The sequence below is a fragment of the Sebastes umbrosus genome, chromosome 2 (assembly GCF_015220745.1).
Source record: "Sebastes umbrosus isolate fSebUmb1 chromosome 2, fSebUmb1.pri, whole genome shotgun sequence".
Taxonomy (NCBI): Eukaryota; Metazoa; Chordata; class Actinopteri; order Perciformes; family Sebastidae; genus Sebastes; species Sebastes umbrosus.
The window spans coordinates 19,101,319-19,118,475 of NC_051270.1; the positions used below are offsets into that span (position 1 = coordinate 19,101,319).

The window sequence follows — 17,157 nt, forward strand, 5'->3', positions numbered from 1 at the left end:
ACTATACATGTGGAGTAGTGTGTTATCTTCCACCACTACCACTTCTCCCCCACACACACACCACACCTTTCTCTACACATTTTCATGTGCTCAACAATAGACGATATGTTTTACAAGGCATTTCAGTTATAGGGAGGATAAAAAAGGCTTGTTCTTTCTATTGGATCTCTGCTGTAATTAGCTTGCTAACTCTCTGTAATTGTGAAAATTATACTTTATTGTTAGTGTCAGTTCAAGGCTACGGTAGCTCAAGGGCACAGGAGCAGCTGGGGGGGGAGGTGGAGGCTAGAGACTTGCCAAAGACCCGGCGTAGGAGGCAACAACTCCTGCATACATTGCTGCAATTCCTATTGGCCCGAACTTTAAGAAGGTGGACACAATATTATGAATGCATTTTTGCAAGCCAATAAAATATCCCTGTTAAGTCAGTGTCAAAAAGAAGTGTTGGTAACTTTATGATAATGTTTGTGGCCATATTAAAGCTTCAGAAGGCAGAATATGTTTGGCATCATTGGGCAAAAATTCCATAATAACCTTTCAGCATATTGTAATTCAAGTGTTCTGAGAGAAAACTAGACTTCTGCACCTCCTCATGGCTCTGTTTTCAGGCTTTAAAAAAAACTAGCCCGTGACGGAAGACTTTGGCCAAATATGAATCAATATTATGTTACTGTAATGTTTATTTCTCACCTCAAATGTGTTCAGAAACATCTTGTAGTGTACTGTTTAGCTGTAAAATGAGAAAGTTTGCTCCGGCTGGTGGGCGGTGCTTGGCATGTATAGTGTCAGGATATAGTGATCGTTTTATAAAAATTATCTTTTTTTAATCATATTTGCTCCATTTCTACCTACTGCTGCTTTAAGTAGTATTTATGTTGATTTGTATTATTGCACAAAACACTTTGCTCCTTTCTGTATACTACTCCATTTTAAAGCAGTACAAAAACAATGATCTCTCTTATCTTATCTTTGTAAAGTCTACCTTTGTTAAGTCTAGTAGTCATTGTACTGTAAGTATTTGTTTTAACATTAAGTCATATAAAAAATCAAGCAACAAGCACAACTACAAATGCATGCACCAACACGCAAACACTGGCACACACACATAGATACATAGGTTAACAAGCACACACACACACACAGAGTTAGAGATGAAAGTCTAAGTCGTGTGAAGCATCGAGGGCGTCCACAGGAGATAACCCTGGAAAGCTACCCACCAGTTAATATACCATTAAATTGCCATACACATTAACCTTACACATGACAGCAAACCAATACATTATGTTCATGTGAATGTAATTATGGCTAATATGCAAGCCACTCTGCCAGCTCTTGTGCAATATTGACCAGTCTTCTTCGATTACTCCACATGTGGTGAACAGAAGAGCCTACATCTACAGGCCACACAGTATTAATTAGCAACCATGTTATTTAACTTGACGGAAGTTCAGTTGGAAGGGGAAGTGGAATAAATATGAGAGATTGAACCTCAACACTCTGTGTCACCTCTGGTCATGTGACACTGAGACGGTCTAGAAAACACGTGGGACTCTGCTGTTCACAGCACTGTAACACATTCACTGGTTTACTGCTGGTCCCTCGCCCTCCAGCCACAGATCTGATACCAGCTCGGGGTGGTATACACTATCGTTCCCCAGCCACACAAAGCCCACTAGCTGCAGGCTACCAAATACTTTCCACCAGTGTCAGAGAGGGCATCCAAAATCCACCTCCGACTACAGATCTGCTCCCTTCCTGACCTTGTTTTGTCTGCTCTGTCCTCTGTCGCACCCTTCACAGCCTCACCCTCCTTCTGACTAATGGATATTAAGGTAATTATGACATGGCTGTGCCCACATTCTGTTGGTGGGGTGAAAATTGATATTCCAGCTTTGTTGTTCTCACTAAACTGTTGATGAAATCGCATCGCCCCAGAGCAATACCAGCTCTTCACGTTAGCAGAGATGTAAAGCACGGGTAGCGTTTCTCTCGTCTTCAGCCTGAAGTTAAAAGTGGTGCTCAAACAAAGTGTTTTTTTTCATATTAATAGCTATTTGACTCCATTCTTTTTTTTAACCTGCGTTGCCTGTGTTTGCAGGTGCTATCAGCTTTCAGGTACTCACCAATGCAGACATGGATACAGTAACAGGCTCAGGTTAGGGGCGGCTTACAAAGGTGTTGGAATGTAAAGAGGCTGATTAGATGGCCTTATCGAGCCCTGACTGGAACTGAGCAACCCCCACAGCCACCACACACACACATACACTAACAGACACACACTGACAGACACACACGTACACATACTAACGGACGTACAGCAAACAACTCACTGACCTCTGCTCTTTCCACTCAGTATCGCTCACCAGAATGAGATGAGTTCAGACTGATAGTCTAATCTAAATGACACTCTTCTCTTCATGTTATTGCTCAGTATAGGTTAAAGGGTTAAATTTGTTTACATTTCAAAGTATTCTCTAAGAAGATTATTGTAAGCTATTGGCAGATGTCTTGCATATCTCTAAAAACTTTAACAGAAGTTAAGTGTCACTATAGACATATAGTCAGTCAATACAATGGAAGTTGTATGTTATGCCATCATAAGACAAACAAGCACACACAGGCTACATAGTGTTGGTTAACAACATGTGTTTTTATAGAGCATATGGTCAACACTATGCATTGTGGGGTTTTCCCTTAAAGGAACAGTGTGTAACATTTAGGGGGCTCTATTGGCAGAAAGAAAATATTCTATATTGTATAATCACCTGAAAATAAAAATTGTGTTTTCGTTACCTTAGAATGAACCGTTTATATCTACATAGGGAGCAGTTCCTCTCTTCACGGAGCCGGCCGCCATGTTCCTACAGTAGCCCAGAACGGACAAACCACTGTGTTAACTTTTCCTCCCTGGGCCGAAGTCAATAACGTTACTCACTCCGGAGTTAACCCCGTCACTCCGACTAGCCAATTTCTCAGTGGGACAGCCCCAAGCCCTCACGGACTTAAAGTTTGTAAGTGCATAACGGGGGACATTAAAACTCAACTCTGATTACTATTAAAAAAAGACTTACAGTCCTAACAGTGTCTTATTTATGTCAATAAGCTGACAAGAGGCCAGTGAGAAATTGGTTTGAATCTAGGACCAACAGCATTGACTGACCTTACACCACTACAACACAAAACCAGAAGTTATCTTGCAGTATCAGATCACACTGCAAAAAATGTATATAATGCGTTCTGTAATCTTCAATCATCATTTCAACTCATTCAAAGGCTTTAAATGACGATAAGATGTCCCAAGGAAACTCTTGAGGATGTGTTTTAAGATTTTTCATTTGCAAATTTAAATATTAAATCAACGCCTGATGCTAATTTGTCATTAATCAGGTTAAAACTTGACACAGCGATTTTAAATACACTGGAAATGTACAAGTATTATGTTGTAAAAAAGCTTGCCTTAATTTTGATTTAGTAATGCTGAACTTATAACGCCATATTTGCTACAGTGCTCTAACAAACACACTCTTCTGTTTCTCACGGTTGCTATGGTTTCAAAAACCCACCAGTTTTAGGAGTTACTAAAAAGTCTGTAAAAATGGGATAGACCCTTTTAATGATATTGTCATGTGTCACGTCTCAAACGACCTGCATTGCTCTTCGACCTCGTCACTTCTTCCTTCCTGGTTTGAGAAGTTCTCTCTACAGCGGCCCGGTTCCTCTCCACATAGATCTCTCTCATCATCAATAACTTCAAAGGCACAAAAGCAGCTAAATTAGGTCCGCCACTTTCTTCTGTCATGACTAATGAGCTCTCCCTTCGTTTGTGTATTAGTCTCGCTCGGCTGTGGCTCTACCCCAGGGAACGGGCCACTGCTGTGCCTTCCCGTGAACAGGTAAGCCCAAACAGATGACAAGGCAACAGAATGGAAATAGAAACAATAGGGTTCTATTTGAGTTGTGTTTGAGCCACACGCACAGTGTTGTATTAGCAGATGCATCCATTTACCCCTTTACTGAAACATTCAGCAACTGGCAAGGATACTGTAAGTGGTTGACTTCATTTTTCTGTCTTTGACAAACAGTCTGCTAACATTTCTCCTACACAAGTAGCAGAAAAAAACATTTAATTCTGTATTTCACAATTGTGAATCTAAATTGCAGTAAGATCTGTCATTATGTTTTTTTTTCAAATTTACTGTCAAGAAAAATAAAAGAGAGACTAAAATAAACAGAGATGAAGAAACAAGGAGAGAGAAAAAAATGGACAGCATTTTAAAATTATATACTAGACAGATTACTAAATAATTAGTTATAATTATGTGTAGTAGACAAGCTTTTTTATTATTTACATGTTTCAGAGACCGCATTAGACTGATAAAACCCATTAAATAAACTTTTTGACAGGGGGATGTTTTGGCAAATTTAGATTTGTGTATTTTTCCAAGCAGGATCATGAGATGTATCATAAAATTCAATGAATTAACTTTGTTCTCAAAATAAACAATAACATCTTTTAGATTAATTTTAGATCTGTCATTAAGTTTGTGCACTTACTACACAGTAGCAGTAATGACATCACACAGCCACACAAAACAGAAAACGAGAGTGTTTCCACTAAATTTAAAACAGAAGAAGCTGTAAGACACCATCTTAGCAGCAGTTTTGGACAACCATAGCAAAGTGTTGAACTCCTTATGGTTATGAAAATGTCTGTCTGATTGGCAGGATCATCCTCCACAGCTTTTGGCAGCAGGGACATGACTGATTTGGCCTATCATTAAATAGTGTGCACCCAGGAATCTAAAAATACACATCGTCGCAACGATGAGATCATACACTCGGAGAGAGAGAGACAGACTATGATTATAGGCTTTTGTCACAGGAAAGAAATGGTTATTTGTCAGCACCATGTCAAAAGAGGCCACGAAAGAAATCAACACTCCGACTGGCCAGTGAGATCAAGCTTTAGCGTGGCTTACATCACAGTTTCCCCAAACAAATTGCATTATTATTGAATGAGTAAACTGCCATGTGTCATCAGTTAATTACTAAGGCTTGTCAGTTGATTAAAATATTTAATTGCGATTAATCGCATGATTGTCCATAGTTAATCCTGATTAATCGCAAATTAGTCACACATTTTTTTTATCAGTTCAAAATGTACCTTAAAGGGAGATTTGTCAAGTATGTAATACTCTTATCAACAGTGGGCAAATATGCTGCTTTATGTAAATGTATGTATATATTTATTATTGGAAATCAATTAACAACACAAAACAATGACAAATATTGTCCAGAAACCCTCACAGGTACTGCATTTAGCATAAAAAATATGCTCAAATCATAACATGGCAAACTGCAGCCCAACAGGCAACAACAGCTGTCAGTGTGTCAGTGTGCTGACTTGACTATGACTTGCCCCAAACTGCATGTGATTATCATAAAGTGTGCATGTATGTGAAGGGGAGACTCGTGGGTACCCAGAGAACCCATTTTCATTCATATACTTTGAGGTCAGAGGTCAAGGGACTACTTTGAAAATGGCCATGCCAGTTTTTCCTCGCCAAAATTTAGAGTAAGTTTGGAACGTTATTTAACTGAGCCCGCTACAACCTAAAAATCACAAGTTGCGTTAGAAAGAAGAAATTAGTGGCGTTAAAACAAATTTGCGTAAGCGCGTTATTAGTGCGTTAACTTTGACAGCTGTATTAATTACATTTTGCCATTAATGCAGGTACGGAAGGGAACTCAAACTTAGAGGTATGAATCCCAAACTTAAGTAGTGTCATCCTTGTTGATGAATCCAAGCTAAAATAAACCACTCTAGTGAAACTAAAACACCAGCAGCGAACTATAAGTTGTCTGTTCTATAAATGTATGAGAAAAGCATCACAAGGGTTCCTCCTGTATCCTCCAGCTACAAAACAACATTATTTACAGTGTGGACAACATGATCCACATGCTTAAGCCCATTATGACGCTCTAACTACACAGGATGCACAGTGAATACCCAGACTGCCTCATGTTACTGTTGTACATGAGTCCATTAAAAGTAGGAGACCTCTGAACTGAGATAAAGAGCAATGTACGAGAATGGTTTATATGACTCCGCAGCAACGCCTGAGCCAGAGCTCAGATAAAGTGATTTTTATGGCAGTGGAACATAATATCAGTTTGGATGGAACACCGGGTTCACTGGCTTTCCCTTCCACTGACATGACTTCTTCCACACAGGGTTGGCTCTCTCTCTTACATAATAATGAATAAAGATATGTGTATGTGTGTGTTTTTTTGCAAACAGTATGTTTTTCATCCCTTTATAACATCTTTTATTCTGTGTTTGAAATATTATAGTGATTGAGAGGGGGGATCCCATGCACTGGTGTGTCCAAAAGGTGGCAGTGTTGAGTTTTATAATGGTGCGCAGAGGCATGAGGACAAATCTCCTCAATCCACCTTTCATATTTTCGGTCAGTTTGTCTCTGAAGTTATACCGTTCAACATCGTCCATATGTGGCACAGAACAGAAATATTACATGTTGTCATTAATAAGTGTTTTTTTTTTTCTAGGAGAGACAAACTAAATGTTATATGCTGCTTTAAAAACAACAAAAATACTATAAGAAAAAATGCCTATATATATATATATATATATATAAAGCAGTTAAATACTCTCTATTCAATAAAAGGTGAATTATGATACACTGTAGATTTAGATATATGTATAAATACATCTATCAGTCATTGTGTTCCTCTCCTCTCTATGTTTTGCATTATAATGACTTTAAAGCTTCCCATAATTCAACAGATTTTAAACTAAATAGAATTGTTGCTTCATAAAAAAAAGGGCGATTAAAAATCATGGAAATAGTGGGTAAAAAAGAGTTAAAAGTGTGTGTGTGTCCCAGCTGACAGTCAGCTGATGGCCTTTTGACAGTTGCGAAAAAGTTTGGTTTCTCTCAGGCTATGTTAATTAGCTCCCGGAGTGTGCGACCCTATTGGCTCTTCGTCCGAGTCAATTTCCTATTTGCAGCCTGACGTCAGGGCAGCTACAAATGCTCTTAAACTCATCTGCTGTGTGTGATCCCTCTAAAAAATCGCCCCAACCAGTCAGCAGCGTGCAGAGAGTGTGCTGTGCGTCCACTCCCCAGTACTTTCCGGCTCTCCTCTCCGCTTGCTGCAATGTATTAATGAAGAGAAAAACGCGTAAAGTGTTAAATGTTTGAAACACAAAACCGCCGAAGTGCACATGCTGAAAAGGGACTCCTCTACTCGTGCGCGCGGCACTGCTGTGTCCGTGCAATAGACTCTGCAAAGAAAAACTCCTCTGCAAAAAAAGGACGCACTTTTCAAGACAAAAACGCTTTAAAACATCAAAACTGGCTCACGTTGTTCTTCCCAACCAGCCCTCCAACAGTTTGACAGCTGCTCTTCACCCCACTACTTCTTGGAGGACTGTCAGCAGCAGCAGCAGCAGCAGCAGCAGCAGCAAGAGGATGGCATCAGAGCTGGCAATGAGCAACTCCGACCTGCCCACCAGTCCCCTGGCCATGGAATATGTTAATGACTTCGATCTGATGAAGTTTGAAGTGAAAAAGGAGCCGGTGGAGCCCGATCGCAACATCAGCCAGTGCAGTCGCCTTATCGCCGGGGGATCCTTGTCTTCCACCCCGATGAGCACGCCGTGCAGCTCGGTTCCCCCCTCCCCGAGCTTCTCGGCGCCCAGTCCGGGCTCCGGGAGCGAACAGAAGACGCACATAGAGGATTTCTACTGGATGTCCGGTTACCAACAGCAACTGAATCCAGAGGCTCTGGGTTTCAGCCCCGAAGACGCGGTCGAGGCGCTGATCAACAGCAGTCACCAGCTCCAGCAGTTCGATGGCTGCTACGCCAGGGGCCAGCAGTTCGGTGCCGGGGCTGCAGCCGGAGCAGGAGGCGCCATGGCCGGGGAGGAGATGGGCTCCTCCGCGGCGGCGGTGGTGTCGGCAGTCATCGCCGCTGCAGCCGCTCAGCAGAACGGAGGACCACACCACCACCACCATCATCATCACCACAACCAACACCACCACCAGTCGCCTGGAAGCCAGTCCAACAACGGCACTTCTTCTGGGTCAATTCACGCACACATGCGCCTGGATGATCGGTTCTCAGACGACCAGCTGGTCAGCATGTCGGTGCGGGAGCTCAACCGGCAGCTACGGGGGGTCAGCAAGGAAGAAGTGATCCGGTTGAAACAGAAGAGGAGGACCCTTAAGAACAGAGGCTACGCGCAGAGTTGCCGGTACAAGCGGGTCCAGCAGAGGCACGTCCTGGAGGGAGAGAAGACGCAACTCATCCAGCAGGTCGATCATCTAAAGCTGGAGATCTCCAGGCTGGTGCGAGAGAGAGACGCGTATAAAGAAAAGTATGAGAAGCTCATCAGCAACGGCTTCAGAGAAAATGGATCGAGCAGCGACAACAACCCTTCATCACCGGAGTTTTTCATGTGAGTCCCGACATTATCACCGTGAAAAAAAAAAAAAAAAAAAAAGAATATCAGATGGGGTTACTCACTCACAACCTCAGCTTACAAAAAAGTTTTTTTTTTTTCATTTGGCGCAAATGCCTTCTATAGACCAAGAACTAATTTGTCAACTTTTTTTTTTTTTTTATACATTTTTAAAAACGTCTGCGACTGTTTTCTTTTTTTATTTGGAGGGCTTTTACGTCAACTGTGTTTTTAATTATGGAGAGGCATATTCAGAAAACTTTCACCTTTGCTATCACTATATTATAGCCTTGTTTGTCAAGATTTTTTTTTTCATCGTTGTTCATTCAGATTTGCAGTGTTTTGAGTAAAATGTGATTTTTTTTGAAAGTTGATCCAACTTTAATGCTGAAAGTGTGCATGCAAAGCACTGAGTACATGAAGTTCATCAACTTTCCCTTTTTTTCATCATTTTACTTTGAATTCAAAGTGTACAGATTCCTGTCAAAACTGCATCCATCGACAATGTGTTTTTGGTCTTTCTTTTTTTTTTTTTAACCTTTCTTTTTTTTTTATATATCTGCCAAACTTGGAGGATTGCGAGCCTGCCGTTTTGACGCCACCTCATCTCATTGCTTGCTTTTGTGTTGAGCAACAAAAGACTATATCCATTACAAACTATTCATTGTTTTTTTATTATAAAAGAGATGTCTTATTGAACTCCCCTGCATGCTGGACATGTATGGTTTTTTTTTTTCTTTCTGTGCTTTTTTTGAAGATGTCCTTCTTTGTCGGATGACTCCAGCATGGCATTCATACTTCATTTTATGGCCTCCTCACTTTTTTGGGACAGCAACAAAAAAGTGACAAGACTCCCCCCCCCCCCCACCCCCCTCTTGTACAAAGTGCATTTCAGCTGTGTTGAAGTGCACCACCAGCGGCTGTCATTAGGCTGCAGTGAATGCGCTAGAAGCATTCCTGAAGGAAGTTGATCGGCTGGAGGTTAGGGGGGAAAGAAAAACACTTCACTATTAAAGGAAATCACCGATCCCTTTCCTGGAAGTTTTAGTCCTATATATTGTTATTTAAAGATATTCCACTCTGCATTTGACAACCATTTTTAATTTAAGTACAAAGTTTTATAAGTTGCAAAAAGATAACAGGTTGAAGCATTTATTATAGGGTAATAATAATAAGGAGATTGCTGCACAAAAAGTATTTTAACAATGTTTTTTTTAGAGGAATTGGCTCGTCTCCAGGTGATATTGTGCAGTAAACAGCGCTGTGTGGCAGCATGTGCTTCAAACACAAGTGTGAGAGCTCTTTTCACTATTCTATTTCAAACAAAGTATTGTTGGAGAAGTCAAAGTAAATTGTTTTTTTTTTTTTTTTTTTAGACATGTGTGTCTTCAACGAACTGAGGTATATTTTGGACTGAAATGCACTAAACAATTCTCATCATGTGGAAGTTATAAAGAAAAAGTTAATATTCTCTTCTGTTACGACTTAATCGTAACACTTTTGATACTTTATTATCAGCTCGGGAGAGATTGTTGTTTTGTGCAAAAACGAACTCAATATTTGCAAAGCAATAAGAATATTATTATAATCAATAATGTCTGGACATTGTTTAGATGGTCAGGGATTGACACCCTGCATGTACAAAAAACGAGGGAGTACCATTCGCCAATAAATCTTGAAAGTATGTTAATTAATCTTTCATCTTATATATAGTATATAAATATATACATTTTGCTGTGCAAAATTATTTCACTCACTAACCATATGTGATGTTCATATGTGCTCGTTTTTTTCATTTCATACAATTAAATGATATGCAATAAATGTATGTAATTGTCCTCAATAAGTTTCTCACTTTTCTTTTTGACTTGTCGTGAGATTTTTTTTTTTGCTTTTGTGATAGGAACACAATGAAACTATAGAGTCAAAACTACACATATTAACACTGTTTATATTTGCTGTTGTCGCCCTTCTTAATGTGTTTTTCCCTTAACGCTAAATTAATAGCGGGCCACCCTGAACGAATCAGAAGCATCGTTTTTTTTTTACAGTTATCCATAAATTTGCACAAACCGATAAAGCAAAAAAATTGCAATGTATTTCAGGGTGAGACACTTCCTCCATTTGGACCCGTGTGCTGCATTTAATAAATCCGGTGTTAGAGATAAGTTGATGAAACCAAAAGCAAAGATTGGCCTACATTTGACTGCACTATTGTCTGATACAGGTTACTTTTTTTCTCTCTATATAAAATCCCCAAATTAACTGTGAATGAAAAATCCTTTTCATATAGTTGTTGCCATTTTTCTTTTCAACTCCATTTCCATCCTAAATCATCTTTATAATCAAATCATTATCTAGAATGAAATAATATGTTATTTAAAATATTTAAGTCCATGAGTTACGCCCTCCTCCATGGAAGCCCAATACGGTTTAGTACAATATAATTACATTATGTTAATTTTATTGTAGTGTGTGACCAGTGATTAGTGGATGTGTGTGAGTGTCTCTCTCTCTCTCTGTCTGTCTGTGTGTGTGTGGGGGTGTGTGCATACATGTCTGTGAACTTAAAGGTGTGAATATGTGTGTGAGAGTGTGTAGTACAGTATATGTGAGCATGACATCTCTATGTGGATTTCCTGTGGCTGTGCATTTTCCTCTGTTCGCTCCTTTTTTCACATTTCTTGCTTCCTGTGATCAGTGTGTGTGTGTGTGTGTGTGTGTGTGTGTGTGTGTGTGTGTGTGTGTGTGTTGTGTGTCCGCTGTCTGTGTTTTTCAGACACTGTGTGCTCACTGTCATTAGCCTGTCATCGTTTGGCTTCCCCGATTTCACCCCGCTTTATCCTGTTTGTCAGTGGGCCTGGAGCAGACTTGCTCTGGGAGAGGGTGAGGGCACAGCCATGTCAGGCATGTGAGGGGGCGCTGGAGAAGGTGCCAATGTGAGTCAGCCGCTGCGGTGGGCAGAAAGAGGGTCAGCGTTGCTCTACTCAAATCGTGCATTACAATGGGTGTTTAGACATCTCATTTGGTCTTATTTCAACATAATTTTCGCACTATACTGGTGCACTATAACTGAGAAGGCTACTTTTCTTTTCTGAAAAGTTCTTAAGTTCTGGGACAAGGAACAGCCTCGTGGGCATCTTGTTTCACTGTTCCAGAACAATTTGTTTGTTGAAACAGGAAGACCCATGAGCCAAAATCCACGTAGAAGAAGGTTTCTGAGGACAGATTCAGTCTGGATTTGTCAGCTTTTTGCAACACTTTGTGTGTGCAATGGAGGATACACACAAAGGGCACCTTTCATAAAAATTAACCACACTGTCAGTTTGTGAACAAAAGACTGAGTGATTAACTGTTATTCTAGATGAGTAGTCTTTCATTCATTCAAATTTCATACTTTTTTTTAAATTAACAAAAAAACACTGTGTGCACCATCTGCCAGGGATGATGTGCTGCACAGCTCGTCGAGAAAAGAAAAAGAAAAAAAGAGGCAGTTTGAACCCAACACTTGTATCCCTCTCTGTTTAGTGTGATTTCCTCGGAGGTGCGTGCTGCTGCTGTGGTGGCTGATTTGCCCAGAGTGAGGGGAGAGACTGAGACAATAGTCAGGCTTGGGCTGAATTAAATGATTTTGCTGATGATTAATAGTGGTGTGGGCCACTGGCTCCTGCGATGTAGAGATGATAAATCGTGAGTGCAGCTCCGTGCAGCTGTGCCAGTGTTGGGTCTTAGCATGCACACACCACGCAATTTACAGCCAAGCCGCTCTCCTTCTTCCTCAATTTATCTAATTACATCTATTTGATCTAAGCAGTAGCGCTGCTATATTTTGATATTTCATATTAACCTAAAAAAATTTATTGAATGACTTCGGGGAGCATAATTGTTTGCCTCTGCCTCTGTATGTCTCTGTACTTGCCATTTCAAAGAGAGACTATTTTGTTCTGTATTTAGAAGCTTCTCTAAAGGCTGTGCATTGGTGTGGTGGGCTTTTTGATGTGTTTAGAGTGGCATGTAAAAAATGAAAAATTGGTTTCTGTTAAAGGCTGTCCTGTTAGACTCTTTAGCTTGTTTATTTTGATTGTTTTCTCATTGGGATAGACCAGTTAGACCTCTAATGTCCATGCACTAGAACTGAAAACACACTCACAACACGGAGACTAGAAAGGAAAACACACACACACACACACACACAGCAGCACAAACACAAATGCACAGACAAACAATAAATGGCCCTGCATATATTTACCACAGCCTTTTGTTTCACAGCACGATGCTCTTTGTGTTTCTCTGACATTTATGAGATTCAAATACTTCAGTCTCCGAGCATAAATGACATTTGCGTGAAGACAAATCTGATTTGCAAAAGATGTTTCCCGTTATATCTGTGGCACCAGTGCGCAATGGTTATGTAAGTGATAAATCTATCGATTTTCCAATGATGCACTCGTATGGAACGTTGGCGCTATGCGGGCTGACAGCATAAAATGCAGCACGATGTTCACTCAAGTAGCAGTACGCCAGTCGACAGACCCAAAAATAAGAGCTGGTCGGGGGTCTGAAAGCTTCCAGGCTTTAGATGGTGCCAGAGGAAGGGCTTGAGAGGATCTGTTGTTGTGTTGCTGTTTGTGTGTGATTCTGCATCTCTTAGCTCACGCCTGCCTGTGTGCGAGGTCGATTTAGTCCCTGCATGGATAATACGTGTGCTTTTATGTGTGTGTCTGTGTGAGTATGTGAATATGTGTGTGTGTCTCTTGTCGTCTTTTGGAGAAGAGGATGAGCAGAGGTCAAAAGTTACGGTGCACAAGGCTGCTCTCAAAGTCATTAGAGTAATCCCTGCCCTGGGGAGCTCAAGCTCATTTCCTCTGCCCAGAACCCACTGAATGAGATGTACATGCACATCCGACATGGTACAGTACACAGTAAATTCAAAACGAGTCACTGCCAGTTTTTTTTTGGTTTTTTTTACCCATTTCCTGTATTTCACCACTGTCTTAGAGAGTTACACTCACGCAGCAAACTTTTTTTTTGTTACTACACAAGTATGTTTCTGAGGATTGGAACAAAATCTAATTACTTTAACACAAAAACAACTTTTAGAAGAAGTGTTCCTTGTTTTTGTGTGTGTAATGTTATTAGGTAATGTGTTAAAATAACTTAGTTTCTAGTTGATGACTCATATACGGTAGGTCTGAATACACAAAAAGGTGTTAATGTACTTACATGTATGCAGCACAAGTGTTACCGAAAATATGAAGAACAGGGCGGAAGCATTGCAGGTTTAGTTTCACGCTGCCAAATACTTTCTTATTTTTTTAATCCCATGTAGCTGAACAGAAAAAGCCACTGAGTCACTGTCAAGTGGAAATAGGGATGATAAAAGCAAGGCAGCCTTTGTAGTGGTTTAACTAATCACAGTGGTATAATGAGCATTGTCCAGTGGTGTTCGTGGCAGCCACGATGATCACGGACAGCAGTTCATGTTATTCTCACACCCACATCATTCAAGGATTGTATTGTGGGTGATGCAAAGACACAATAAAGCAACCAGTGGTACTAAAGCAAAACACATTGTTCCTCCTATTAATATCCTCTGAGCCAGACTGGGCGTGCTAAACTGGGATTCTCAGTGTCAGTCGTGAGGTTACACTTTAATTAAGGTTAAAAAGAACATATACAATCTAAAAAATACCATCAGTTCTTGAAGAAAATATTTTTTAATCCTCTCTCTCATAGTGCAATGAAAAAAACTTGGATATGCTTTTTATAATTTATTTTTAAGTTTTTATTATTATTATTTTTATTTTTTTAAAAACATTTTTCACTTGTTTTTCTACTTTAAAAAGAAAGAAGTTGGCAGAGTAAAAAAAAAAATATTTCATATAATTTAATTTTAGTGTATGTATTTCAAAGTTAGGATTTTGTAAGATTCATTTTTCAGCAACAAACTTTTGATGATTTATGAGTTTGTTCTGAAAAAACAGCAATGCAGATAGAGGACATACTGGAAGTTCAACAGTAACAGTAGTCAGGTGTCTCAGCACAACCAGGTGGCATCCACATCTGTGAATGTGACCAGATTCATAGCAGATACAGAGACTTTACTGTGTATAACAGAGAGGTCGGGACAGAAACACTCACTCCGTCAGAATTAAACAGACATCAGGGATCAATTAAGCTGCTTATTTCATCAGAATACGCTCTGCTCTTTCTATACATTTCTTTCTTTCTTTGTGGCAGAAAGTCTCAGTGAGCTTCAAATAGACATTAAGCGGATACGTGCGGTGCCATTAGAGGGTTGTCCTTGAAAGACTGGCTGCAGGTTATGTTGGTAATGAGGTGGTCGGGACTTGCTGGGGTAATTTTATATGTCTGTAAATGGACCCAAACCAAGAGCCTGTGACTTAAATAAATGCAATACCATCTTTCAGCAGTCCCTTTGCACAAAAGGTGAGGAAGTAAAAAAAAAAAAAAAGTCTTTCAAAGTAGCATACATTTTTAAAATTTCTACAAGTAAAACCCAGATACAGTTTATGAGCAAAAACACAGTTTCAATCCATACATCTTAGGTTTTATAGACATTTTAAATGATATTTTATTCATAAAGCATGCTTTTAATGAAATGTAGAGCTGCAGCGGAGCGATGCATATGAGAAACACTTTCAATGAAGGTTTAGTCAGAGAAGAATGACCAATACTCAGCTACTGTATTTGTTTTTGCATTGAGAGTATTCTTGATTCAACTCTCTCCAGTATTTGTTAGTGCAGAGGCCTTTTTGTCTTTTTTTCCAACATACATCCTCACCTTTTCAGCACTGTTAACATCGTTTTTAAAAATCTGTGACTCTAATGAAAGTTTACACTTTGTGATTTAGATGCAAAGACTTTTTTTTCTGCTGCGGTACTAACATCATCATGCTGCATCGCTGCTGTTTTTTCTGCAGGTTCTATATACTCCTGAGTTATGTGGCATTTATTTGAAAATCCACTGATTTGAAATTCCCTTCACTGCAGTATATGGGCATTTCCACAACTATCATTTTCCACAGCATTTTAAAGGAACACTGCTTGTCATCGGAAAGCTAAGAGCTAAGCTAATGGTTTTACTTGTGTAGCAACATTTATTGGGAATATGAATATTGGACTTGCCTCGAGCAACATGCTTACTCGTGTGTGTTTTGACGGTGGTGCTTATGAAAGTGTCCATCATGAGGTAGGATGTCGGACACCAACATGCTCCACTGTTTATTTGTCTGAATGATAAATTCCCTCCCTTTTAGATCAATTAATTATGTAATTTAATGATATGAGCAGAAGTAAAGGCCGTTGCGTAGAACTCCTTCGCCTTTTCGGTGTGACGGCACTCTGTATGCTTCGATATTTTAGTTTTGTCTCTTGTGGTTACAGTGTTTTGATGCATGGGTTCTGCCTGTAGAATCTATTTGCATGCAAATTTTTTACATTTCCCTCCGCATCAAACGCTTACTATGATACATGTACTGTGTTTCACCAGACAGACAAGGTGAGAGTGAATCTCGCTCGGAATGGATCTACTTGTTTCTTTGTGATTGTTTGTGTGTGTGTGTGTGTGGCAGAGAGTGACAAATGCAGTAGAAGAAACAGAGAAGAAGACAGCATGTGTATTTGCCTTGATATTCATTTATCTATTCTTATATGTTTTTTGCTTCTTTAGGTCCTCGAGAAAATTCCTCCACCTGTGATTTCAAGCCCCAGTCCTCCGTGCCCTCGGCTCTCTGAGGTAAAACACCATTTACTTGATCTCTCTCAGCTTTTTTTTGTTTTCCTTTCCCCTATAATTTCATCTTCATAACAGTGAGTGAAGTCATATTTGTAAAACCAGCTTTAAAAAAGCTGTATAAATAATATCAAACATAATCATAATATGCAGAATTATTACTGGTCCTGTTGTTTCCCTATTATACACCTACACAATGAAATCCATATTAATTATTCATTAATATTAGACTCTCATATTAAATAGAGAGAGGATACAGTCACCACATATATTATCTAGTGTTTTATATCATACTGTAATGCTTCCATAATGGATACATAATGCACCATAGTTTGTCAATTCCTATTCATATGCTAAAGAGCACACACCTTCTTTATGTTGCCAATATCTCTCTCCATCACATCTCTCTCCATCGCCTCAGTGTCGTAACTTTGCAGAGCATTTTCCCACCTTATTTAATTCCACAAACACACAACACAGACATGACGTTCTCAGTCGTCCTCGATCACCAGCACAACCGGCACATTATAGCCACTCATTCAAATGTAAATCACATGTTCGGATTTTGTGTGAAATAGGCAGAGAGAGTGTCGGACAGCAGGAGAGAGGCAGAGTGAAGAATACGCTTCTGGTCCTGAAATCAATTCACAGAGACAGAGAGGAAACTGGGCAAATGTATATTGTAAACCCAATTGTTCCTGTAATGGCTTCACTGATTGTTCCATACGCCGTGATGTGCTTGGTCATGACACGTAAGGATGAGAGAAGGTTTGAGTATTCATGACTTTGGACCTCGGTGAAGCAGAATGTATGCATGTATGTGTGTGTGTACATGTACTTGTATCCAGCGTTATTTACTTGATTGTGTCTAAGTGGGGCGTGGGATCAGCAGCTGGCCTTTCTCCAGCTCCAC

At 39.8% G+C, this 17,157-nt stretch overlaps 1 protein-coding gene and 1 long non-coding RNA gene across 4 annotated transcripts in view; one reads left to right on the forward strand and one right to left on the reverse strand.

The window, feature by feature from the left end:
- Positions 1-17,157, reverse strand: part of LOC119476233 — a 480,685-nt gene that overhangs the window by 166,743 nt on the left and 296,785 nt on the right. The window lies entirely within an intron of this gene.
- mafa (v-maf avian musculoaponeurotic fibrosarcoma oncogene homolog a (paralog a)) overlaps positions 7,080-17,157 on the forward strand; it is a 94,785-nt gene continuing 84,707 nt past the window's right edge. For all 3 annotated transcript variants that reach the window (XR_005203972.1, XM_037749558.1, XM_037749571.1), the window contains exons 1-2: positions 7,080-8,485; positions 16,182-16,247. Coding sequence is in view for 2 of the 3 variants with exons in the window: in XM_037749558.1 (XP_037605486.1) it covers positions 7,497-8,485; positions 16,182-16,209 (1,017 nt within the window). In the remaining variant the exon portion in view is untranslated. The remainder of the gene's footprint in view (positions 8,486-16,181; positions 16,248-17,157) is intronic.